The 27943-nt window shown below is 34.1% G+C and overlaps 2 protein-coding genes across 9 annotated transcripts in view; both read left to right on the forward strand.

Annotated features, from left to right (window-relative positions):
• The window catches only part of LOC134265131 (receptor-type tyrosine-protein phosphatase kappa-like), a 189990-nt gene that overhangs the window by 52791 nt on the left and 109256 nt on the right, over window positions 1–27943 (forward strand). The window lies entirely within an intron of this gene.
• LOC134265134 (uncharacterized) lies at window positions 18169–20027 on the forward strand. The gene is made up of 4 exons (XM_062747382.1): window positions 18169–18438; window positions 18590–18841; window positions 19045–19155; window positions 19676–20027. Exons 1-4 carry the CDS (start codon window positions 18171–18173, stop codon window positions 19945–19947), a joined length of 903 nt encoding a protein of 300 aa, XP_062603366.1. The 5' UTR covers window positions 18169–18170; the 3' UTR covers window positions 19948–20027.

Here is a 27943-nt window from a genome sequence, read left to right on the forward strand (position 1 = left end):
TTGACAAAGATGCATGAGTTTCTGATTGTCACAATCCAAGTGCTTTTTGAATACCAGGTTTTCCCACAATCTATTAAAATTCCTATGGGTAATTATTTCGCTGCGTTATTAGCAGAGCTATTTTGTATTCATATATAGCAGGATTTGTACAAAATCTGATATGTGAAAAGAACACTTACTCTGTCCTTCAACTCGTCATTAAGATATTTCGACGACGTATTGTCAATCAACAATATAACTATGCTTATTTCCTTATTTATCTCGATACGATATATCCCGGGAAACTTGAGATGAAAGATATTCTATAGTGTAACACATCTGTTTCATATATATATATTTTACTTGCAAAAAAGTCACTCTTAAGTGTAAACAATCATCAACATTGTATACGGACATTAAAAAGCATATTAAGGGTATAAAATATTGGTGGTCGGGGCATGGCCTTTTTGATATTAATTTTTTTTATCAGACCCTTTTTCTTGATCTCAAATGAAAGATCTTGTGATTTTAAAGAATTTGTTCAACACCTATTCAGAGATTTCTTTTCGTTGTGGAGATATGCTGAATAGAAATATTTACGCAGGGTTCTCCATCATTTGAAGTTTTACAGAGTTTACGCGAAGCACTAATATTTCGCGGCATTTTCGCGATCAAATTTGCAACTGAATAACTATTCATTATAATTACATAAGAATACATCACACACTCCTTTTAAAAATTACTAATTCGTTACACAAATAGTATGGTGGTACATATTGATAAAAGTAAAAACACATGTTCTGAAAAACAGAGGAAATCCTGGTCGATACAGTCGAACTGTTTTCCATTTTGTAAGTAAATTTGCCATGATTTTTGTCAGTTTTCTTGATCGAATAAAATTATTATCGATTACCAAAAAAAAAAAAGAAAAGAAACTTCAAAATAGTTAAAGACTTTTATGACCTCGATCCTTGAAAAATTTAAACAATTTATCTACATCAAGAAAATGATTTCGGTACGATGGTTATAGTTACGTTTGACTTACCGCAGTACCAACATAATTCTAAAGCCTCAGATCTATAGAAAAGACATATTGTTTAAAAAATAGTACAACGTATTTTATAAAGCAACAACCGTTACATACAAGTGTAAAAACAAGTTATTTGTCTTTGTTCCTTCATGCGTAAAGTCCAGCGAGGGTCTAGGAGATAATTGATTATGCAAGGTGAAGCCCTAATTAAGTGCTTAACCTGTTATAATTGAAGACAGTAGGATTGTTTGATTAAAGTTTCAATTAGAATTTATGTGTTTTGATTTTCTGATTATCATAGATCTTACTGTGTCGGCAAAATTTTTACTGTGTCGCACGCATAAAATTTAAATCGTTACTGTGTCGGATAAAATTTTACTGTGTCGGGAGCAACACAGTAAAACAGCTCATGGAGAACCCTGATTTACGGGTCATCCCTACAAGTCCTTAATGGGATCATTTTACGAAAATTACAAGTGTGCATATTGTTAAGAAGATTATATATTTGACCATCTTTTGTTCAATATTGCATATCAAAATACCCCCCTTTTGAGATATGATGCAGCAAAAATTTAGCATTCTGGTCCCTTTGACCCCTTGTTACGCAACATATTATAAAACATTTATAATATATTGTTGCAAAGTGTTAAGATGAATATATTTACTTCTGCGATGAATTACAAAATATTGATCATAAACGAGCTACAGATGAAAGGCCTTTGGTCCCTCTATGCCCCTAATTTGAGGGATCAGCCCCTTTTTCCTTATCTAAAATGAGACGTCTTGTAATTTTGCACGTCTTTTCTTCATTATCACTACTGGACAAAAAAGTGCTGAGAATCCCCAATTTTACTGATAATGTTTGATAATTACTGATACGGTGCTGTTCTTGCTGATAATTACTGATATTTACTGTTATTATTACTGTTGTTGCTGATAATTTTAGGTGTTGCTGATAAATACTGATAATTACTGTCGTCTTTTACTGTGGAGTCTGATAAATACTGATAAATACTGATGAGGTACTGTCGCTGCTGAGAATTACTGATAATTACTGTTGAGGTACTGTCGATGCTGAGATTTACTGATAATTACTGTGGTCATTGTTTTTAACCTGGGAATGGATTAAAATAGCCTGAGAAATGATTGTTTTTTTTTTTTTAAAGTATTTTAACAAATTCATTACAGTCAATTACAAAATAAATTATTCTAAATAAAAAAGTCAGGTTTTATTAATTTGTTTTCAGTTTTCAGCTATTAATTCCATTATAATTATTTTTAGACCATAATGTTAACATAAGCTTTCATAAATGTTTATATTTTTTCTTTAAATTTCTCCTTATACGTAGATGACATTATCTGAGGAAAATTATTCTGTTGTATTTGCAGTGGTTTTTCTTCTACCCAAGTACTTTTTTAAAAAGTTTAATTTTTGTTCATAAAGGTTAAGAAAATCTCATCTCATATTTCTTCTCACATGTATGTGTAATGTCATCAAAAGCTTTTTGTAGGTATCTTTAATACTTCAATACAGTCAATGGTTGTAAATATCAATTTATTTTACCGTGACGGTGTGGAGAACTGAAAATGCATGAGCACATTAATTAAGCTGAACCCCCCCTTTTCCATTTACTTTTAAATTAAGCTCTCATTTTAAAAAGACAGTATTAAATATTTGTCATAAAATCTAGTCTTGAAGCGTACACTTTGTTATTTTATAAAAGAATGTGACAGGGTTAAATAATTAAATTGAAGCATCTTTAATTATTTTTTTTATATATTATGTAGACAGCGCGCTCTAGTTCTCCGATGTCCTCCCTGCGAATTTTATATCATTGTGTCGCTTTCTAGCTCTCTCTCTCTCTCTCTCTCTCTCTCTCTCTCTCTCTCTCTCTCTTTTAAATTATTTTTTAAGGCTTAAGTATTGTACACTACATGACATAAATCTTATGCAGTGTGATTTTCAGTCAATGAAATACACGTCTTTCTTTAGGCTAATTCTTTTTTCATTGTATACAGTTTAAAGTCTATGGGCATATGGCTTCTAATATTATGCGCCACTCCTTAAACATGTTATATGAGGTCAGTCAGTTAAAAAACAAAATAAAATAAATCATAATTTGAATTAACTTTTTCCATTAATGCAAACTTTGTGCTTGTTGCATGTCAACCACGTGTAAAAGTTCTACTTTCGTTTTAGAATCGGGTCAATTATTAGTACACTCTGCCATAGGGATATCGTTACGGCTTGCGTTTTTTGTAAAATTAGAATTTTGTGCAGAGATTATAATTTTTTTTTTATTCCATTTTTGTCCGAGACCTTTGTATAAACGAACAGTACAGACTTGGTGCTTATTTATATGATTTTACTTGATTGTAGAACAAAAAGGAGGGGGTGAAATACTGTTATATTCCTGTTATTAGTTTGACCTTTTACTGACTTTCGTTTATTAGTAAAACCAGTTAAGCTGTATCATTATTAGCCAATCAGATAATTTCTTTTGTTTTGTGTGCGAGTCTGTTATGTCTTAGAATAAACGTGTTCAGCTTACATGTGTTCATCACTCTGGGTTCATCATCTACCAAATACCCCACAATCTAACATGGTGGCAGCGGTAAACTTGTGAATATTGAACTAAACGGTCCGTCAACTGTAAGTTGTGACTATTTTGTGCATTTTTCTCATTATTTCGGGAACCAGAACACTGTCAACTCGATCGACACATGAGGTCACTGAGTGCATCAGCTCATTTTTGAATGACATTTGAGAACTCCGAAGTATTACCCTTCCTCAGATATCTATTCAATATGGGTGATCCACCAACTATATATCAAAGTGTTCCGGGACCAGGAAAACTCTCTCTAGAAGGTGATGCAGCTCTAAACTTCCGCCGTTTTGAGCGCGGGTGGAAAGTGTACGAAGTCGGCGCTCGTGTCAAGGAACAGGATGCGACTATCCGAGCTTCCATTCTCCAATCATATTTGACCGCAGAAGTCCTAGAACTACTGGAAACGCTTCCATTTGAGGACCAAGCTCACCGCAAAGATGCTGACCGTATTCTCAAAGTGCTTGAAACTCACTTCATTGGGACTACAAATGAAACTTATGAAAGGTACAAGTTTAACATTCGCTCTCAGAAAAAAGGGGAAACTTTTGATACATTTCTCGGAGCAATCCGTGTACTCTCCAAGTCCTGTAATTTTGGTGCACTCGAGGACTCTCTACTCCGTGACAAAATAGTGTGTGGTGTTAACAAGGAACATACAAGACGCAAACTCCTTGCGGAATCACAACTCAACCTGGGAAAAGCCATAAACATTTGTAAGGCTGATGAGTCAGCTACACAGCAAGCATCGGAAATAGGCAAATCAACAGACTCAAAGGAGGATTCTGTTCATAGTGTAAAAACTCCACGTGACTCTAAACATTCTCAGCGGCCCCAGAGAGGACCCCCTCCACAACAGAGACCACACAAAGGACAGACTCAGAGACAAATAAACCATTGCAAGTATTGTGGTGGCGCACATGCATGGAAAAAAGAAGCATGTCCGGCATACGGAAAGACTTGTAAGAAGTGTAAAGGAAAAAACCATTTTGCTAAGTACTGTAAGCAAGGTGTTAATACTCGTGTACACAGTGTAGAAGAGGGCAATGACTATTATGCGGAGCCTGAGTACTTGATTAGACAAGTTAGTACTAACATTGCAGGTGTATCTGGACATCTCTGTGCGGAACTCATGGTTAACGATCAACCAATAGCATTTCAGATAGACACCGGTGCTTCTAACAATCTTATTGGAAAGAAATGGATTGGTGACACTACTATTACTCCATCTACCAGTACTCTAGTGATGTGGAATGGCTCGCGTATGGAACCTCATGGCGAGTGTATTCTGAAATTAGTCAATCACAAGAACAGGACCAAGTACAAAGTCAAGTTCGTAGTTGTCAATGAGGACTTAACTCCACTCCTCGGACTCAATGCATGTACTCAAATGGGACTCATTACCATAAATCAGGACGAGTTCAAGCGAGTGAACTCTGTGTACTCCGTCTGTCCGACTGTTGCGTACAAGGATGTATTTGAGGACAAAATAGGACAACTCCCTGGAGTAGCACATTTTGAGGTTGACCCCTCAGTCTCACCAGTTATATCGCCAGTCCGGAAGGTTGCAGTCCACATGAAACCAAAACTAAAGGAAGCACTAGAGGATCTGACAAAGAAGGCCATCATAGCTCCTGTTAACAAGCCCACCGATTGGCTCAGTCACCTTGTATGTACCACTAAGAGAAACGGTGAACTCCGACTATGTTTAGACCCAGAGCATCTCAACAAAGCACTAAAACGTGAACATTTTCATCTCCCTGTACTCCGTGAGATGCTACCAGATCTGGCACACGCAAAGGTGTTCTCAACGTTTGATCTCCGTCATGGCTACTGGCACGTAAGGCTGGATGATGAAAGTAGTCACATGACTACATTTGACACACCATTCGGAAGGTACCGTTGGTTACGACTCCCATTCGGTACCAGTGTTTCCTCAGAGATGTTCCAGCGACGTCTATATCAGGCTATAGGTGACTTGAGAGGGATTCTGAACATCGCAGATGATGTATTACTCTATGGTGTTGGCGAGACCAAGGAAGAGGCCATGAGAGACCATGATGAAAAGTTAGTAGCATTTCTCCAGCGATGCCAAGCAGTTGGTATCCGACTCAATCCGAAGAAAATGCGGCTGAGACTCTCCCAGGTAGGATTCATGGGTCACCTTGTAACTGACAAAGGTGTGCTACCAGACCCCGATAAGGTAGCTGCCATTCGCAACATGCCAGCACCAACAGACTTACATGGTGTTCACAGACTATGTGGAACAGTGAACTTCCTATCAGACTTCATTCCATCATTAGCTACAATAATGGAACCGATAAACATGCTCAAACGAAAGCACATTGAGTTCAGATGGGATGAACCGCAACGTAAGGCTTTCAACAAAGTGAAAGAAATACTATCCTCTGAAAATCAGCTCCAATACTACGATGATAAGAAACCACTTACCATACAGTGCGATGCGTCCCAAAGAGGCTTAGGAGCAGCCCTTCTACAGGAAGGAAAGCCAATAGCATATGCTAGCCGAGCACTCACGGAAACTGAGGCGAACTATGCTCAGATCGAGAAGGAACTTCTGGCCATAGTTTTTGCATTGGAGAAGTTTCATCATTACACATTTGCTCGACATGTGGTGGTACAGTCTGACCACAAACCGCTAGAGACTATCATCCCAGGCTCTCTCTGGAAAGCTCCAAAACGCCTACAGGCAATGAAACTACGACTCCAAAAGTATGACATAACTGTTAAGTACCACAGGGGCAAGGAGATGCACATAGCAGACACACTGTCACGTGCGTACCCGTCTGACACAGGAATGGGCAAACAGGATGACGTAATTGACATCAATGTTATTCAACATATCTCCATCTCCCCTGAGCGTATCAAAGAGATACAACGCCACACTGCTAAGGATGAGACCCTACAGGCTCTTCGCAAGACTATCGTGGAAGGTTGGCCTGACCTCTTAACTGAACTACCTCCAGTGGTAGGGCGTTATGCATCCTACAGAAGTGAACTTTCTTTTACGGATGGTATTATTCTCCGTGGAGACAGGATCGTAGTTCCTCAGACTCTCCGTCAAAGTATGCTAGAAAGACTCCATAGCTCTCATCTAGGTATTACTGGCACCCGTCGACGAGCAGCTGAATGTCTCTACTGGCCGAACATGAGCAACGACATAAAGGAATTCATTTCACAGTGTGAGACATGCCGCAGCATGGAAGTGGCAAATACCAAGATGCCACTCTCACCTCATGATGTTCCAGACCGACCATGGTCTAAGGTTGGTGTTGACCTTTTCACGCTCAACAACATCAACTATCTCATTCTCGTTGACTACTTCTCTGGATACTTTGAGGTTGATGAACTACGCCAAACACTTGCAATCAATGTCATCCAGAGAATGAAGTATCACTTTGCTCGATACGGACTTCCTGAGATTGTCGTCTCGGACAACGGTCCCCAATTCTCATGTCTCGAGTTTCTGAACTTTGCAGAAGAGTATGACTTCAGACATCAGCCCAGTAGTCCGGGAAATTCTCAAGCCAATGGAAAAGCTGAGGCTGCAGTAAAAACAGCAAAGACTATCATCAAAAAAGCTCTGGCGTCCGGAAGGGATGTGTATCTGGCACTACTTGATCTCAGGAACACACCGACCCAAGGACAGAACACAAGCCCTGTACAGCGCTCTCTTGGTCGCCGTACACGTACGCTTTTACCAATGACAACCACCCTACTCCGACCAGAAGGCATACAGACTGACGATATTCACCGTAAGATCCTGCAGCGACAGGAAACACAGAAAAGCTATTTCGACAGAAAATCAAAGGCCCTCAAGCCTCTCGAGGAAGGTGATGTGGTCCGTCTTCAACCATTCGTCAACCGTAAAGCACCTTGGGCTAAAGGTCAAGTCATCCGTCGTCTAGATGACCGCTCCTATGAAGTCAGTTCTGGAGACCGCATATACCGACGCAATCGAGTACACCTTAAGGCTACCAATGAACCTCCAGTGATGACCTTTTCACCTAACACGCCTGTGCATGCACCGCCTATAGTACCTACTCCAAAAACACCGACTAAACCTAAGTCACCGGTTAAGGTCAGCCCACAGCCTGTGCAACCACATATCACTGTACCTCCGGCACCGATGCCAAGCTTACCTGATGCTCGTATTACCACATCAGCTCCGAAGGCTGATTCAGCAGTGAAAACGCGATCTGGCAGGACAGTTAACCTACCTTCACATCTTAAGGATTTTCAGATTGATGTTAAGAAATGAACAGATTTGTATAAGCTTTATTATGTTTACATCTCAATGACAGTTTCATTTTTTTTTTGTAAAATGAGGAGGATGTTATATTCCTGTTATTAGTTTGACCTTTTACTGACTTTCGTTTATTAGTAAAACCAGTTGATGCTGTATCATTATTAGCCAATCAGATAATTTCTTTTGTTTTGTGTGCGAGTCTGTTATGTCTTAGAATAAACGTGTTCAGCTTACATGTGTTCATCACTCTGGGTTCATCATCTACCAAATACCCCACAATCTAACAAATACTGTTTACAATTAAGTGATAGCCGATAGGGCAAGGTCTGTTCTTTAGTTGTGTGTTTTAAAAGTCATGCAAGTTATATTATACTTATCGAATTTTTTGTATGCATGAATAAAATTATTTTAGAGAATCAATTGCAATGAACCATACAAAATTCAGAATTGAAGTAATTCATTTATTCATGAGTGCGATACATACATTTAAGGTTTTTTTTCGGATTAAGCGAAGTGGAGTTTCCCTGCATCTGAATTATGAACAATTAATGCTAATATTATTTCAAAAAAGTGCTTCACTAAACAATCTTTCTTTTTTTATCTATATGATTGTATATTTTGCACTCTTTTTTTTTTTATTAAAAAGAGAAGTCAATTTCTCGTCTACGTATTCACCGGTCCCAAACCATCGTTAGCAGAGATTCAGAATTGAAAATACATGTGACCACTTCCCCCCGAGATATACTTTTATCTGATAAACAAAATATACTCCCCGGCCTAGATTCCTTTACTTCGCATTTTTAGCAACCTACAAATTTTTTTTGTTTAGTTTCTTAATCACGCATGCCTTTTAGACCTACTGTTATGTATAAAATCACCTACATTTTATATGTTTTTGTGGTCTATGTATACGAGGGGTTATCAAAAAGTTCGTGGACTAGCGTCATAAAATTAAAACCGCTTTGGGCACATCAATGAATTTTAAAATATCTAGTTAACATCATCTATCTCTATCTATAGAATAAACCACAAATCGTAACTTTTATTTTTTAATTAACTAGTGCCGTTTTTGTAAGCAATAGTATGTCCAGGCGGCGCAACCTCGAACACGACGTTTTTGCGACCGTAATGTGACTGAGAAAAACTCTTCTGATATGATCATTTGACATCCAAAAATCCCGTTAATTTAGGTATGTGTTTGGACACAATTGTTTCATAAAATATGAAATTTTCACTTCATTCTGGAAGTTCTATAAATTTTTACCGTAAATTTTACATGGAAAGACCAAACAAATGAGGCCTTGAAAATGACGTCAAAAGGGGGAGGGGTTTCCGTTTCCAACATTCTATAAAGTTTTGCCCCTAAAAAACTGGTATAGACCTAAAATCTATTGAAACTGGCTACAGAGAAATAATATGCATCCCGAGTACTTGTATTTTTATGCCAAAAAAGATTCAGAGAGAAAAAGGATACTAAGTTAATGTCCACTTGCAGTCAAGTTGTGAAAAATCAATCACGTCAATAAATGACGTTGATCATGTGTTGTAGATATTGAACTTCCCAAAGCAAAATATGCTTGCACACACAAGCGAGGATCTCTCCAAATGTATTAATCCATTTGGAATATTATATTCATTGAAGGCCACAGTTCATGACATTGTAAAGTCATATAAACAAGGCGGGTTTCAGTCCGTACTCATGCAGCTCCAGGAATTCTCATCAAAAAGGTGTATGATGTAAAAGAAGCGGACATTGAAAACAATGACATTGTAGGACGTCACGAGAATAAACGACGACAGCGCCGGGTGATCATATAATGTCGTTTTCATTTTATAATAATTTGGCAAATAATGAACGTATCAGGCTAAAATTTTCAACAATTCTTTATTTTTTGTTTTATTTTCCATATAGATTTTGAAAGCACAGACTACATAGTGCTAATTTTTATAGCCTCAGTCCACGAACTTTTTGATAATCCCTCGTACTAATGTAAAATGGTAAAAAAAAAATTCAAATGAATGATTGATTGATTGATTGATTGATTGAAGAAATATGCGTAAAACTAAAAAATGAAATTAAATACTAAAGAAAGATAGATCTTTGAGAATTGAAATAATAATTAAAATAAGTCTGTACAACGTACATGATGTACATGTTCATATCTTTTTTTTTTTTTTTATTATAGTACCAAAGTGTTCTATTCTAAATATTTTTTCTATCAATTTTGTTCGTCATCAAATTCAATATAATTATGGAATTTTTTTTTCGTGCGACCATAAACTTTAAGATTGTTCCAAAGTAGCGAGTACAGGTACAGTGTAGGTAGTTTGTTTATTGATAACACCGGTAGCCGCAGACGAAGATGAATGGGTAATTAGTGCCTATTGTTACGCTGACCACTACAATTTGCATGGAATATACAAGTTGTACCCAGTTCTACCCCGGGGCTGAAGACATGTACACAATACAGCCAAATCACAGGTCGATCACCGATTTCTGATCAATTGAAATCAATTTAAAGGTGTTTTCTTTTCAAATTTTTTACCATGCAAAATTAAAATCGATCAATTTGATCATAAACTAATAGTAACATATTAAAATAAGTCTCATTTCAGTTCTTATTTCCCATTCCATAAAATTATATTAAAAAAAATTAATGAGATTTCAAAACTGATTAAATAAAAAATGATTTTGTATTTTAATTTTAAGAGACAAACTAAACACATGTACCTTTGCACAAGGGATTCTTAACCTCTAATTTTTAATCAGCTCGCCCAGTTTGCCGGTTGCACATGCATACAGTTTGTACTTGTACATATCTACATGTGGAGGAGTTTAATTCTTGGACGATCTACAAACGTCTACATAACATTCAAATAAATGAATAAGTAAATAAATTATTAATTAAAATCAGTGCCCACAGATTGAATATATTCAAACCTGTTTTCGCCTCTTAGTTACTTTTTAAAAGGGATAAAATTTCTAATTTTCGAGCAAATTTTCAAATATTTCGACAAAAAGAGAACAGGAAACTGAACATTTAACAAGATAAATATAATTTTTTTCGAGAAAAAAAGGCCTTCAAAAACAAAATGTTGTCCAAATTCGACCAGTTGACCTAGTGAAAACGGAACAAATCCACTTTTCTAACCTGCAGGAAACTTTTTTTATCCCGATTTCTTTCCATCCATTAAGAACTTTTTTCTTATTATTGAAAAAAAAAGATCATCGATCTCCCTACATAATTTTCTTGGAGTCGGGAAAGGCGGCGATGGATCTTTTTTAAGATAGCATAATTCTCTTTTTATTTACAGTTTATTTTTCAATAAGATCTGATGCAAAAAAAAATCCATTTTTTTCTGCAGTTAATTTTTTTTTTAATTAATTCTATTTCTATATAGTCATTCTATTAATAATTTATTTGATTATTGTCAAAATTTTCACAAACGTAATGTAGAAATTGAGATCAGTATACATACATACAGTCATGTAATTTTGTCACAAGCAGAACATTTAAAGAAATATGAAAATTTTGTCATGATAATTCAAGTAAAAGAAAGTAATAATTGAAGGTTTTTATAGCCCTCTGTTTTTTTAAAACCAATAACCAGGTTAAAAACAATGACCACAGTAATTCTCAGCATCGACAGTACCTCAACAGTAATTATCAGCAATTCTCAGCAACGACAGTACCTCAACAGTATTTATCAGACTCAACAGTAAAAGGCAACAGTAATTATCAGTATTTATCAGAAACAACAAAAAATATCAGCAACAACAGTAATAATAACAGTAAATATCAGTATTTATCAGCAACAACAGCACAGTATCAGTAATTATCAAACTTTATCAGTAAAATTTGGGATTCTCAGCACTTTTTTCGTCCAGTAGTGTATGTTTTAACAAATCATGAATGGGTACGAAGATATGAAACAAAAGGCGTTAAATTTTGTGAGATGTTTCCGAGACATTTATTGTGCTCTTCCGAGCCTCATCGCCTTTTGCGCTAGAAAGATTTGGAAGCCTGTCTGCAACTCAGCAAATCTTACCTTACTTTCACTGCAAATCTATAATTAGATGATCAAAAAGGGTTTAAAATATTTTCGTAAGTCTTTTTTAAATTGCATTGAAACCGGGAAAATTTAGGTAAACCTTGTTTATTTTAGCCCGGGAGTGGGTAGAACAGGTACGTTTATTGCTCTTGATTCCTTACTGACACAAGAGAGAAATAAGGGCGGATCAACGTTTTTGAGTTTGTCAAACAAGTGAGAGAGAACTGGATGGCCATGTCTCAGACATTAGTAAGAATTAAATCCATTCCTGTTATTGTAAATTTATGAGACCATGATATGCAAATGTTTTTTTGAAAAATTATGGCGCAGACCTTCTGACTTTGGTGAAGTTATCGCACTGTGGATTTTAGCATTAACACAATGATGATAAACATGTACTATTTTACTTAGATGTAAATAATTAGAATTTACCCCAGGAGCAGTAGTTATTTCTTCATAAAGCTTTGCTGTGTGGATTCTAAGAGAGGGACACAATCATATCAGAATATGATCTTGTCACAAAAGCCAGTTTCCTCCTGAATGACTCGGCACCATTAAATCAACAACAATTATACAAGGACTTTAATGTTACTAAATTTCAAATTTGTTATTTTATTTATTTGGTGGTTATTATTTCTCAATTACATGTCCTGGTAAATATAGAGTCAATTCTCGAATAATCACCATTTTCGCAATACCGCTATGATTTCCCAAGAACGTTTTTCCTGCTATCTAAAATTCTCTTTATAATGCCAAATTCGCATACCGCCATCCACCACCTTTTCACAACAAACGTCCATTTCTAAGTGTCAATTATCTTGCCACAGGTGCATGAAAAATAATACGAACTGTTATGATAATCTAGTTTTCAGTTAGATAAAAATCATTTTGTCACAACTTCGCCACGAAAGCGGTTGTTGTTAAAGTACGCCGAAAACGATGGTATTTTGATGATCTCTTCTTTAAGAAATGTTTGCTTAAAAACAATTATACGGTCTAAATTGTAAATGTTTCATTTATAATGATGCCATAAACAAAGAATTTATTCAAGAATTCAAGTTATGTACTATCGGCAATATATCGCGACGATTGATCCAGCATGTTTTTTTTTTTGAATATCAGATGTGCAGATTTCCATGCAAACACATGTACTTGTCATTATTACACAATTGTACATTTTGTTTAAGCGAAATTGTACATAAAAAATTACTTGAAGTATTTTCAAATTAAGAAAAATCCGCGTTTGCTCTGATCCTATTTTGTATTGTTTTATGGACTTTTGATCTTTAATACTTTTTGTTATCTCCATATGTTTCATTGCTTTATATAATAGTGAATTCATTATAAGCGTGTTAACCATATACTAGTATACAAATTTATTCCTAAAGTATAATAAGAAAGATACTGCAATACTGTGATGCCAACAAACGCACCAAAATTTCATTTCCTACATGTAGGGAAAAGAAAAGGAATCTAATTTGACTTTGAGCAAGTATGTTTACGATGTTCCAGTATTTCTTTTTATTGACAATACATTTATCAAGTAATTTTTAAGAGTTCATATAACCATTTATTTTGGTCTTACATGTACTTATATATGCGAAAATACAGCTAATCATCCATGTATTGTTCTACACAGGGATGGTGCTGGTCCTGCTGGGGTGTTCTGTGTTTTACATAACGCCCTTGAACAGCTTCGTATGGACGGAGAGGTGAATATATCTAACTATTGTCAGACAGCTGCGTGTTAGAAGACCGGAGGTAATAACAACTTTGGTGAGTCAGAAACAATACAACTAGCATCGTTTTTAAAAAGGGCAGCAAAAAACTTGTAACAACGATTTAGAAAAAACAGCCTTAGAAAGTGGTGGCGGTTGGAAGAGGGGATTTCAAGGAACATTTGTTATAATAGTATAAAGTATTTTGTGGAAAAAAGTATGCCCCCGAATGAATCCTCGTTCCTGATTCTGTTTTTTTAAAGATATGAATCGTCCAAACACTTCAACATACATATAACTCTGTTATTTTTAGTTATTGTACATCATAAGACTGGTTTTTTTTTCTATTTCTTGTTTTTAGAAGAGGTTAGAAAATGTTACGAACTAGTCGCTCGATCTGTTTCGAACAATGGAATATACGCAAATATATGAGGAGACTACACGATATGTGAGGAATTTTCTACAGCGCATGTAAAATTCATTTTGGAATAGAAATCACAATTTCTATGCAACTTGTGACAGTTCTACTATTAAATTAATACATAGCAATGTACTATTTGAGTAACCATGAAAATGTTAACGTCATGTTCAAAAATTCTTTGTATTGTAACAAAATACTAGATTGTGTTCATTCGGAACTAACAACGCAATAAAATTTTAAAATATTATCTTTTAGTCATTCCTCACAATCAAACAATAAGATCATGCCTTGATTCCGTTTTTAGAATTTAAGCAAGCTTTAGTAATCGGAAAGTTATTCTTAACAGCAACTGAATTATAAATAATGTGCATTTTTATTGTCATAACCATTTCATTTCAAACGAAAAGACTCCAAAAATTTTCCAGGCTTAATTGTAGTTCAAGCATAATTTGTTTTATTCTCATTATATTGTCATAGGTAGGCAAATCTGCCATTGTGCATCTTGGATCTTTAAATGTCAATATGAACACAAACTTTAAACTTGATGGCTATTCTGAAACATATGTTGATTTTTTTCTTAATACCTTCAGAAATGGTCTTTCCGATGATCCTGAACTTGATATTATTTTTATTCAATGTTGCTGTATGGCAACATTTCATTCTCATTTCTATTACCCATTAAATACATGTAATTAAGCCTCTTGTTAAGTGCTGATAAAACGTAAAATGTCCTTGTTTAATTTTAAATGAGTAAATAATAGCAGGTTTCCGTTCTTCAAATAGAAAAAATGGTAAAAGTATATATATTTTTTTATTTATTAACCTTATATCTTTGTAAGCCTTGGAAAGTTTGTTGCAAATTATAGTTTTCTTCTTTAAAATTTTATTCAAACATGTTTAGGACAAAACATTCAATATATGTTGAACCGTTCAAACACTTCCTTATTCTCTCAAATGGTGTGTATTGTCATTGTTAAATCATGAATGCATCACTTTATAAGGAAATATTAAATTAAACACATCATTTAACATGTGCATGCTCATTGGGTATATCCATTCATGTCCCATTAGTGATAATTGTAATCAAAATATGCATTATCTCTTTACAAACCTTCAACTGGTTGACAGTAATCTAATAATGTATCACACATAATTCCCACAGAGGTAAAGACTAAGCATACTAAGGATCAGTCTGTTAAAACAGAAATTAAGATACATGTACGACATAATGGTTCTAGTAGAAAATCCTTCCATTGGACTTATTCTTGTTGTGGTATCAGAATCGTTTGGTAGGTATTTTACTGAATCTAAACATAAAATCATTTTATCAAAGAATAATTTAATTTTGTTTGTATTCTAGTCTCTTGTTGGTTGATTACCAAAAAGGAACGCAAATTATTTCTTAATAACCTGGTGTGGTATGGGGACACACCCCCTTGACAACCAGCTGAATCATCTGTATCCATACAATTCCCTCATTTCCAGTCCTTGTAATTCATGGGAAATTCAAGACTTAAAAATGTACCTTTAACTTCAAACAGTAGCTCGATCTTACCTCGTCTACACAAACATTATGCCTGCTAGATCTGTATGTCAGTTATTATCTCCCCTTGTTTCATATCACTTCCGTTACTAGGGATGTATTATTGAGCGGCAAATTTGTAGTCATAAAAAGCAACACAATTTTACAACAACAGTTGTTTAATTACTGTAGACGTACTTTTTTCCACGGGGTCATAATTCCGCGGAATCTTAAATTTCTGTTTAACCCACAAGTAGAAAATTACGTGGATTTCCTAGATTGTCACTAATTGCCTTACATTTATAATAAGTACGCTTGGACAAATTTCCGCGGAAAATTTGTGACCGTGTACATAGCGTAAATTAATACCACTAATAATACTAATAATAAAGTACTTTTACAGTATTTTAAAATTAAATTATAAGGAATGACTCTAATTCTTGGCCAAATTATTCGATGATAACCTGGTTTGGGTAAGTTTACGCTTTTTATAGTCCGCTTCGCGGATTATAAAGCGTAAACTGACCAAAACCAGGTTATCATCGAATAATTTGGCCAAGAATTAGAGTCATTCCTTAAATAATTCTACGAAATTATAATAGTTTTTACGCATTATGTTTAAGATTTTTTTTATGACTGTATTGCTTCTAATCAACATACATGTAGTTTTGAATTAATTCATCCCTATCACTGTTTCCACTACTATTATGAAGTGTTACTTTTATGTTGACAATAAACACAATCAAATGTAAGCCAGTAGTTTTTAAAAACAAAAATAATGCGCTGTCTTGAATGATTTTTTGATTGATTGTGCTGTTTGATTCCCTAGCTCTTGAGCATTTTTCATTTATATGGGGACGCCACCACAAGCCAAGTAAAAGCTATGAATTCTGTCCTACACTAACCTTTAAAGTAATTGAGCAATGAGGGATCTTTTTCGTGCCAGTTACTACTGCGACACAGGATATCGGTTTATACTGTCTCATTCTAAGGACCCGTTTCCGCTTTCCACGGTAGGATTCAAACCCGCGACATAAGGAACAAGTCCTTACTTCACGACTCTATAGCAAACGCTCTAACTACTGCACAGCGCGGGCGACCTCTCAGTTTTGAAAATGATAAGGTTACACGTGCACCAGTTTTTCGCCGGTACATGTTAGATGTCTCATGAGTTAAACATTCTTGCAAGGGACATTAAGTGTTTAAGAGCTGTTAGCACTTTTATTATTTTTTTTCTAACAGGAAGTTCAGTTTCCCTGCTGTTTCTTTCAATAACGTATTTAACTCATTACATTAAATCACGTGTTTTCCATTGTCACTTAAGAAATTCAATGCATTTTTAGGTTCTTTTTTGTTTTTATATTTTAGTCACTTCGTTAAACATTTATGTTTGTTCTTCGTCAAACTATTCTTGATTTCTTTTCCTCCTAGTAGCCATAATACGTTAAAGATAAGCTCTTTTATGTTATAAACATTGTCGATCCAACAAGATATACGTGTGCATTCAGCAACATCTTACAATAGTGATTGTTTAAAATGCAAAGAAAGTCACAGGCACAAAGTAACATATTTAGATATGGAAATCGTGGGCAAATCCGGATTATTAGGTTATATCTACCAGCTGTTTTGTCTCTGTTTGGTTTTTTTTTTTGCGACCAGCCAATCTTAAAAAGCTCTAGAACAGGTGTTGATTTTTGTCAATTCTGAGAAATTGCACAACACGATCATGAAGAAAAGGTTATTTTATTACGATATACGAGTGTCTAATTCTATACCTTTGGCACTCTATTGGCATTTACCTGCGGCAATAAAAACGCTCATTTCTGTTATCAATCTAGTGTCATATATTTATATGAAGAGATGTCAGATGTTTAAATTAATCACTACCGTTTAAGGATGACGTCTACTCAGGTTTCAGAAAACTGAAAGGAAATTTATAAAGTATAATATGCTAAATCAAAAATTGTTCTACATGGATATATTAACAAAGTTTCAAATCAATATCAATTTAAAATTTTTATTTTTTACTTTTTAAAGAAAAATACAGGATCAAAAGTCAAGGTATGGTGATACAGAGGAAATTCTTACTAAATTTTTAATTCTTCATTTTTGTCATTTTTTTTCGTTTGTTATTTTTTACTTGCAATGTTATCACAAATTAAGGTTAACATGTATTTTTAACATCATTTTGCAAATATTATGTGTTAAAGCTCATGAATTATTTCTAATAATTGAATGCTGTGAAATAAAGAAATTCAAAAATATGAACAAAAATCATTCCAGATAACATATCTCAATAATTTAATCATTGACCCCATATAATATTAATAACAGGGGGATAACAGTGGAATTTTTGGTCATCTGTGTAAAGGTATACCTTAGATATGCTCATCTCATTTTAAGTCATCACTTACTACAGTTTATATAAATGATATAAACCCGATACTTTATATGTAAATTCAAACTCTCCGCATTTTTTTTAAAATTAAAATTGGAATCCATGTAAAATTACTACAAGCACTATGATATTTTCATTCAATGAAATGCTAAAAAACATATAGTTACGTGTTTATGAAGAAGTACCCACTGTATATGTACATGTATATTTCAGAAAACCTCGCCCAGGACGTAAAATATGAAGGTGTTGCTTCACAAAGTAACTCATTCAGTAGAAACCGATGGCCTGCTACCAAGGCAATTGATGGTTATCTCGAAGAACACCTTGGTGCGGACACCTGTTGCATCACGACTGCTCTTTACTATAAGACGGCTTGGTGGAAGTTTTTCTCCAATCAGTCTATGAATGTTGCATATTTGCAGATCTTCTTAAGAAAATACAGTAAAAATATACACTATCTAAAGAGCCCTAAAAGTGTCCTTGCCTTTATCCATCATGTATATTTCTCTTTCTCGATAAAAATATGTTTATTTAAAAAAATACAAAATATCACCGTGCAAAGTATGACGTAGACTTTTTTGAATATATTTAGCAGTTGACCGTCATACCGGCTTTTCAGTATTTGTTTTCGATGATCCCCAGTATATACCCCCATCCTCCAGTGGAGAGAGAGTATTCATCCATGATTCTACTACCTGCCCAAACAGAGTAGAAAATATAACAGTAAACCGATTGACAAAAGGAATAGCTATATTTAATTCAAAAGATCCTCCACTAAATACAAACTGCACAGAATATGAGCCTTTATTTGCTACCATTGAAATATGCGAAGTAAGGATCATAGGTATGTAGTATAGTAAGCAGCAATTGTTTTGTATTTATATTAATTAACCAATGTCTCTATTCAATTAGGCACAGTAAAATGAGACGAGCAAAACGGGAAAAATTTTGAAAAGAAAAAAAAAATCATATAAATAGAATTTAAAATTTAACATTTTAATGTCAAAAAAATTTTACGTGTATAACATACGTTTTGGTTTGATGAAGGTTGCAGAGCTGAAGCTTACGGGGAAGTTTGCAAGCCTTGTCCATCAATATGTCCTAACACAGACTGTGATGCTTTCAATGGATCATGCAGATATCAAAACCTAAGTAGTGGTATTGACCTTTTTAAGTTTTCAAAGATTTATTATTTTTTTTAGTATACAGATGATTTAACCTTTTATGTATTTTTGCCTAGCTTCTTGAGCAACATTTTCTGACTTTTTCCACAAATTAAAAACCTTTTCAAAAAACTATGAGAAAACAATTCGCTGTTGACTCTTAACTGCTTTTGACATATTGAAAGAATTAATTTAGATTAGGTTTTTTTTAGTATTCATATAATTTGAATGTATATGTGTGAAACCACAAGAAAGGGCATTTTGAAGAGAGCCAGTTGGAATCTTAACAACTACAACTATGGTTGTTCGAATTGTACAATCTATTGATTATGTTTTTATAAAAGCTAATATGGCTGTTAATAGAATCTAGACTTTAAAAAGGAATACCGGGTATAATTTACAAATAAATACATTTTACATACAGATAAGAAGGAAATTGTCTTTCCAAGGATTTGAAGTTTTTGCTTTCAATTGAAAAAATCTCAAAATTATATTGAAATCATATTTTTTCATAGTTGTAGACAATGGTAGTTCACAGACACCAAAGACTTTGATGGTGATTCCTCTCACTGCTTCAGTATTTCTAATAATTGTAATTACAATAACCATAGCTTTTGGAGTACGTCAAAAAAGAAACCAAAAGCACAAAGAGAGAAATCAGGAAGACACCAAGACAGCCGGAAAATTACATTTCTATGACAAAATTAAAAAGACACAAGAAGAAAATGTGTATAGTAAAATAAACCTTGCAGTGAATGTTTCTGTTTATGAAGAAATAACAATATAAAAATGAATGAGGCCTAAAACGAAAAAAAAAAAATTGCAGTTGCCGACCAACCCACTGAAAATGCACACGACCGAAACTTTTTAAAGTTATTTTGTGAATTATTATTTTTTTTATTTTTCAAGATATAGAAACTGTTTCATTTTGATTTTTTTTACTTTTGTTTTTTGTCAATCAGTGTTTTATAACAAGAGTGGAGCTTATTCATGTTTAGTAGGCCATTGAAAAGGTTTTTTTTTTGTTATCTATCAAAAATCTGAAAATAATTTTAAAAAAAATGCCTACCCAGTCTAAAACGTTTAAGTCGGCAACTCCAAACAATGAATTTTTTAAGCTTGGCCTGAAATAAGATGTTAATTTGTCTTTACAAATTGGTACAATGAATTGAGGGTGTAATAAGTTTCTTTTTATAGTATAACATTATGATTGTACACAAAAGTGCACTAAAGATGAAATCAAAAAAAAAAAAAAAAAAAAAAATGTGGACTATCTTATTAACAATTTCTATGATTTTTTAGACCATTTTTTCCAAGCAATCTTTGATTTTCCATAGATGCTAAGTTATGCAGGTTTTTGGAAAAGTTTTGTTTTTATTTGAAAGATACAGCTATTATACATTTGTCTAAACAATACAAAGATGTAACACCTACTATGCCTTCAACTAGGCATATAGATACATCGGCGACCTAAAAATTTACAATTCTAAAACAATGCTGTGAAGTTTTTATATCAAACGATCAAGTCCTTAATTACTACAAATATACAAAATGTCCCTGCATGTAGTTATGTTTGTGTATTTTAGATGTTAGAATATGGAAGACGCTTTTTCATAACCTCCGGTATTTCACCCTTTCTCTTAATAATCTTATACTTGTATGCCTGAGAATTCTACACATTAGAAGGAACTACCAAGTTTAATATATAAACAGAGGGATGACATTTTTTGGTGTTAATACACATGATTATGATCAAATAACTACAACAAATGACAGATATACATATAACAAATTTCACGCAAATTTGCAAATTGAAGCAGACATACTATGACTAGTGTTATTCAACAATGGAAGATCCGGATTATGTGAAGAAACAGGAGGAGGAAGCCAAGGTATTAAACAGTATTTCCACGTATGATAAAAATAATGATAAAAATAGTTATATCTTGATGATACGTTTCAAAGTATTGAATTACAAGACAATATTGTTATTCTTTTAACAGTATGTTTGCATCAATTAAAAGTCGAAAAAGAAAATTTAAGATATATTCTGAGGAAAGAACTAAATGCGATATATTGCATACATTTGCCCCCACAAAAGTCAAATTTTGAAATCTTCCTGAAATGTGCTGAATTCAATAAATTGTATGAAAAATGTAAATTAACAGAAAATATTATAGGGTCAAAGCAGTGTATTCACAATTTTTGTTTTTATGACGTCCCAAACTAGTCCGATTTTATATCCTTTTTCAGAAAGAGGACAAAATGGACAAAATTTCAACAATTTTAGCTTTAAAAGAACCTGGTTCACTTGTGGCAAAATTCGGCCCCGGGTCAAAATTAATGATATTCCTCTAAGTTCTTCTAAAGAGTGTATATTTTTATAAAATTATCAAAATATACCTGTACAGAGCTTTATTTATGTTTTATATAGCTGTAAAGGTAGCATTGTTTACGTTAACGTTGCGATATTTTGATGTTGATTTATGCGACGTCATTAACAAGAATGGGATATAATATTTCAAAATATATCCAGCTAACATGCATTTTTCATTATGTAGGTTCATTGAATTTCTCTCACATACGCAAAATGCAATTTATTGTTCTACATGTGATAGTATACCATACTAACTAATTTATTTTTCATTATTAATGACAAATATTTGAATCAATTCGTATGTTTGAAATCTTTTTTAAAATCATATCTATTAGAGAAAATAGTTGTTTATTGGTGAATTTTCATATGTTAGTGGACTGATGCCATAAGATTCATGCCACTAAAAATATTTAAAAGAACTTGAAACAGAAAGGTACAGGAAGTGTTGAAAAAAAGTCACCATCATACTTTTAACAGTTTACTATTTTATCGTTAGTTTGATGACCCCACTCAGGTTTTCGCCTTTTTTGATGACGTCATTGCTTCTCTATCTTTCGTCTCTCTGCTCATTGCACTTTTTAAAAAGATATATCGTCGTGTTATTAAATACTGATTGAAACCAATTTCTTTGACTTTATCATGAACAGTTGACTTAACAAAATATTGTAGATGGAACTACGCCTAAGGAGAAAAATACTCATTCGGTTTTGTTGCTCGTTGAATTACATTTCTTATGTTATAACTTTTCAACGTAACTGGCTTTGAAGTTTGGACATTCGGACTGCGAATCAGCTCAAAATTATCTCTCCTCTACCTTAATCATTTGTTCTTCAGAGAAAAAAAGTGTTATCTGGACTTCTTTTGTCTATCTCTATTCGGCGGCCAATTCTACATGTATGTGATTATATAACACGAAGCACCACCATTCCATTTCCAGCGTTTTATTTTTTAAAATTTACATTTAAGATTTTTTTACTCTCTGCCAATTACCTTTCGGTCAGATCTCAATGTATTGAGATATTGTGAATTTTACGACACATCAGTAAATGAAATTGATTATTAGATGATAAATGCTCACATTTAAAAATGTTTTCCCTACTATTATAAAAATAAGTCGTTATTTGAGATGTATTGCTTGGTTATACCAATGCTTATTGAAACATTTTTATAAGATTTATTCAAAGATATAAGCCGTATGTCTTATAGTTAAGAAGTGGAGAGAAAAGAATGTTGTTTTAGGTTTCAGAATTTGTTCCTGTACATATCTGTACGAAAAAGGTCTAACATATTTGATGTTTTACTGAGTGGACATAAAAATCGATTTTGGACCGCTGAGTGAGATGTTGGACCTGTCGATGAAATGTTAGACCGCTTACGTCACATTATGGGCGGACCTTAATCTCATTTGATTTCGTTGGTGATAAACAGTGATGGATATGAAGTTTACATCACGGAACGCAGTACAAGATACATGCTTGTAAAAAAAAACAATAAAAGATATTTAAAAAAAAAAACATTTTTTTGCCCGTGTCCTCGGGCAATAGTGAGTTTTGTCGACCCTCGACCCAAGTTTGGTTCGAATGTCGATAAAATGCATGTTGCTCTCGAACTCGGTCAGTAAATATATAATATTTCTCGTACATGTATACAGTAGTTAATCGTTTCGATTCAGCGCATAAGTTTTAAAGACGGTCGTAATAATCGAACTTTGTAAAAGACTAAAAGGATTATGATTGAAGTTGTTATTATCGGCCGCAGCAGCGGCCGATCTATTCCTGATTGTGTTAGAAAGTGCACGTGGGAAAATGAGACGTTATTTCTCATTAGGTCAGGAAAATATTTCTCAAATGATAACAAGTAAAAATCATGAGTAAAATATTTCTAAAAGTTGCTTTAAACTTAGTATTAATTGTTGCTACTATGTTTCAATTTCATTATCACCTCTCATCAGATAATTGATAATTTATGGTTATGTAACAAGAGTTTACAATAGATACTCTCCATCCTAGGAGTGTATAAGATATGAAAGGAAATCGTCATGATTTTCCGGATAATAATGACGTGTTAAAGTGCATGGTGAGTAAAAATTGTAAAAATTTTCGACCAGTAAAAATTGGTTTGAACATGCTCTACAGCTGCAAATAACACAAAGAAATTTTTCTACATTTTGCACTGCGTCTTGCAGCATAGCCATAGGTATTACATTTGTATCACGTGACCAAGATCCAGGGAATCAGCAAGTGGTTCATCTTGAGAGACCTACATCTTCATTTTGATGACAATAAATTCTTATCATTCATCGCTGACCTTTTTTCCATGGGTGAATCAGTTTATAAGCAAATGCAGCAAAATGTCTATTTGTTTAAATATTATTTAATTATTTATTTTGCCTCTAAGACAGCCTAAAATAAAAATGATTCACCTATTTCACCTTTGAATATCTTGACGTGCTTTCCTTGCATGGACACTTTGAAAATTGTGAAAGAATTTTTTTTTTAATGCTAAATTTTGTTTGCGTCCGATTTGATGCTTTGCATCAATTTTAGTTGTAGAAAATGATTTAGTGTGCATGTAGCTGAAGACCTGTGCTCGCTTGTTTGAGAAAAATGGAATGGACCACGGTCACCATAAAAGTACATGGTCAGTTCTGCAGTTAGTGTGCATGTCGGTGTGGCTCGCCGGCTTTTGGCTTTCTTGCTTTTCTTATTTTATTTTTATAACATTATTCCAACAGAGAATTCGAAGTACACTCATGTTATCATAAAACAAAATTGTAGAGCTATTGTTCTGATACATGCAGAAATATAACCAGAATCTACGTGATACGCGTATTGAACAGACCGAATTTAACCTTAAGATTTCACAATGTCAAGGTTTTGTGTTATCGTTCCTCTTCACAACGTTGTATACGAGAGGTGCAATTTCACAATAAAAAAAAAACGTTGTGTAGAGATATCGGTTGGTACACAGATGAGCTAAATACTTGTACTTAATTTCACCCCCGTCGTAAACAAGGAGCAAAAGGTACACTGTACATGTAGCACACGGTTAATTCATTATTAAAAAGCATGTCGATTCTCGAATTCTCGAAAAAGTAAACAGGGTTTATTTCATCTTGTACAGTGTGACACAGCAACTTCCATGGAGCAGATTAAAAACATAAAAACAAAACAAACCTTTAAACCTCTTTCCTCCATATATATCTTATCTACACTGTACTGTACAAGGTATTCTTGAACGTTGCATACTCCCCCCCCCCCTCCCTCCTTCACATGTCATCATTTTTTGGTAGTTTGCTATATCAGTTTTGCTTTTGAAAATATAATCAAAAGAATGGAACAGGGTGCAGCCCCTTGTATGACAGATCACTCTAAAATTTATTTTTAAGAGGGGGGCGGTCTTACCAGATAATAAAATTGATATATTTACATGTTCTAGGGGTCTAAATAATGATAAGAGTGGTGAGAACAATATCATTATTTTAAATATTTTACTCACTTTTACATAAAAATACACGTGTATAAGACCGAAGCACTTATAATCATTGATAAGCAAAATAAAGCTGTACATTCAGCATTTGTTTAGTTCATTGATAATTAATCAAGCGTAAATGTTTTACATAACAAAAAAGATGAGAGAGAGAGAGAAAGAGAGAGAGAGAAGTAAAAAGTTAAGGTTGGAAGATTATATTAATTATGTTTATAGTTAAAATGGAACATCAAGTAAAGCTTAACCATTCATTCAGTAGGTAGAGGGTAGGATGAATGAATTAAGATTTTTTCGACATGAAAATATGTAAACGTAAACTGAGAATTTTTAAAAGAACATAAGGGGTGTTTAGAAAGTTTGTTCCATGATGAAATATTTTCAAAAATTTCAAAGTAGAGCTTAACAAAAGAGATGAATTTTCAAGTTTGACAAAATTGCTAGAGTGTGCTTTAGATTTATAGCAATTCATTTCTAGCAGGAAGTTATAGAACTTTTATTCCAAATGAAAATATATATGACATCATTAAAGCACCCGAATGAAAGAAATGCTGGTCATTTTGAGTGAAAATAAAGGATAATTTACTTTTGTTTTTTCATAGCTTATCTTGCAGCACACAACCTGACGAGTGTAGAATTAGTTTTTAAAAAGAATAAGTAAAATGTCATTTTAAAATTTTTCCCAGACTTGATAATTTTTGCATTGTATTTGAAAGAATGTTTTGGCCTGTATGCTATATATATGTCACTAATATGCGTCATCCCTAATTTCTCTGTACATGCATCATCTGTTTTAATACCTGCCCTCCCCTTATTGATTCAACAAAAGTCGCTTAAAACCTTATCAGTAGCAAGAATGGACTCTGTAAACATAAAATATCACAGATTGTAAATAACTTCACATCGTATTTCTTTTTGAAAACAAAAGAAAAATTTGGAATGAACTTTCTTAACACCCTTTATATGAGCTCTTTTCGAAACTTTTCACCTTTACACAGATACACATCAGTGGCGTAGCATCGTCTTTGAAAGTGGGGGGCCAACCAGAAAAATATTTTTTTTACTTACCTGAAAAAATTGAAAAGCAAAAAAAAAAGGCAATTGTTGCCCAAAGTCGAAAATCCTATTTCGGGGGGGGGGGGGGGGGGTTAACTTTTTCTCAGTGTCAACTACTTTCAGTATCAATTCTAATGCTACATTTTCATTACATCACTAACAGTGGGGGGGGGGCAATCAGGTTTTCATTTAAGATTTCCTATAGTATAAGTAAGGTTGGGAAAAAAAGTGGGGGGCCAGGCCCTCCTTGCCCCCCCCCCCCCCTGTTGCTACGCCCCTGCACATGTATCTCATCACAAGTACATATAGAGACGATCGATCGATTGATTGTAAACTTGTATAGTTTAATGTTCAGGCCTCATGAGAATATTTCACTCATATGGAGACGCCACTACTTGCCGATGGAGAGCTGGAAATTTTGCCATATGCTCGGCACTTATCCAGGGTCACTGAGCATGGGAGAGGAGCGTACATTTCGGCCGTGGTTTGCGACGATGTGAGCAGTGAGGTAATTTTTTTCGTGCCTACTACGACGCGGGAACTCGGTTTATACGGTCTCATCTGAAGAACCTTTCTCCACGTCCCACAGTGGGATTCGAATCCGCGACGTAAAGATCAGTTCCTTACTTCACGACTCTTTAGAGCATAATGCTCTAACCACTGCAATACGCTAGTTATTGTCAATTTTTAAGCAAATATTTAAAATGCGTTTTTTAATAAGGATTTAAGTTTTGCAGATGCTTTCTTGGAGCATAGACATAAGGCGCTTTTAATAGTCCTATGCTTGGAGCACATGCATACTTTGTGATTCTTGACAATAATAAAGTATCTTTAAATTTTCTATCTCCTGCCCTTTTGTTATTACGATACGATGTAAGTATATATTTTTTACGCTCCAGATTAAATTGCACAAAGGCCTATAGATGCTATAAATAACATTTAAATTAGATAACAAGTAATCTTTTCAGAGTATTTAAATCAAATAAAACTATGCGACTTGAAAAAGATATCACTTTGTCAGCCAGAAAACAAACCAGTCATTTAGTCAAATGCTGACTGAATTTTCCACAGATTGTTAGGTCATCATTTACACACTGATCATGAGTTGTCTCTTTTCCAAACATGACAAGGAGCACAGGCGGGTGTGACCCGTCTGCAGGGAATGCTCACTCCACCAAGTTTGCTGTGATTTGAGTTTCACGGTAATGACATTATAGTGTGACAGAATTATGACGTATCAAGGCAGTTTATATGAAATACATGGTTACTGTCTTGAAATATAAGCGATATTTGGGTGAGGGTAAGAAAACGTGACCCGAGCCCAAATATCGCTTATATTTCAAGACAGTTATCATGTATTTTGTTTATCCTGCAACAAAATTTTACATTTGAACGTCCAAAACAAGCTAATTCCGACAGATTTAGGCACATCTCTGCAGTTGAAACTATGACGCCATGGCGTAAACATTGCAGTATACGTGACGTCACAATGCTTTTGGAACGTCGGAATACATGCACGAGGCTTTATTAGGGCAGTGACCGGATACAGCTTTGATTTAATAGGTTACCTTTATTAGGTCAATGCAAGGGGTAGTTGCAGGATAAAGAGAAGATACTACGGCTGGCACATTGTGATATTTTTATGAACATCTTTATCCTAACCAGGAGGTATAGCAGTATTCCTAGGATGTCGTACCGTGAAATAAAGCAAATGTATTCAATGAAAAAATCTAAATAAATGTGGTTGCTTCCGCCAGAGAGCGCTATCAATGATTTCAATGTTTCTATCAGTAGCTTCTGTTGGTTTAAAAATTGATTGCACTGAATGAATATGTTTTTTCGATAACATGTTATTTACAGCTAA

This window comes from Saccostrea cucullata, unplaced genomic scaffold, assembly GCF_032062105.1.
Source record: "Saccostrea cucullata isolate Sc308-1 unplaced genomic scaffold, CSIRO_AGI_Scuc_v1 ctg585, whole genome shotgun sequence".
Lineage (NCBI taxonomy): Eukaryota > Metazoa > Mollusca > Bivalvia > Ostreida > Ostreidae > Saccostrea > Saccostrea cuccullata.

Coding starts and splice junctions, on each gene's coding strand:
- LOC134265134 (XM_062747382.1), top strand. CDS start 18,171: ATGAAGAAGTACCCACTGTATATGTACATGTATATTTCAGAAAACCTC. Junction 18,842..19,044: donor ATGCGAAGTAAGGATCATAG/GTATGTAGTATA, acceptor GGTTTGATGAAG/GTTGCAGAGCTGAAGCTTAC. Junction 19,156..19,675: donor ATATCAAAACCTAAGTAGTG/GTATTGACCTTT, acceptor ATTTTTTCATAG/TTGTAGACAATGGTAGTTCA.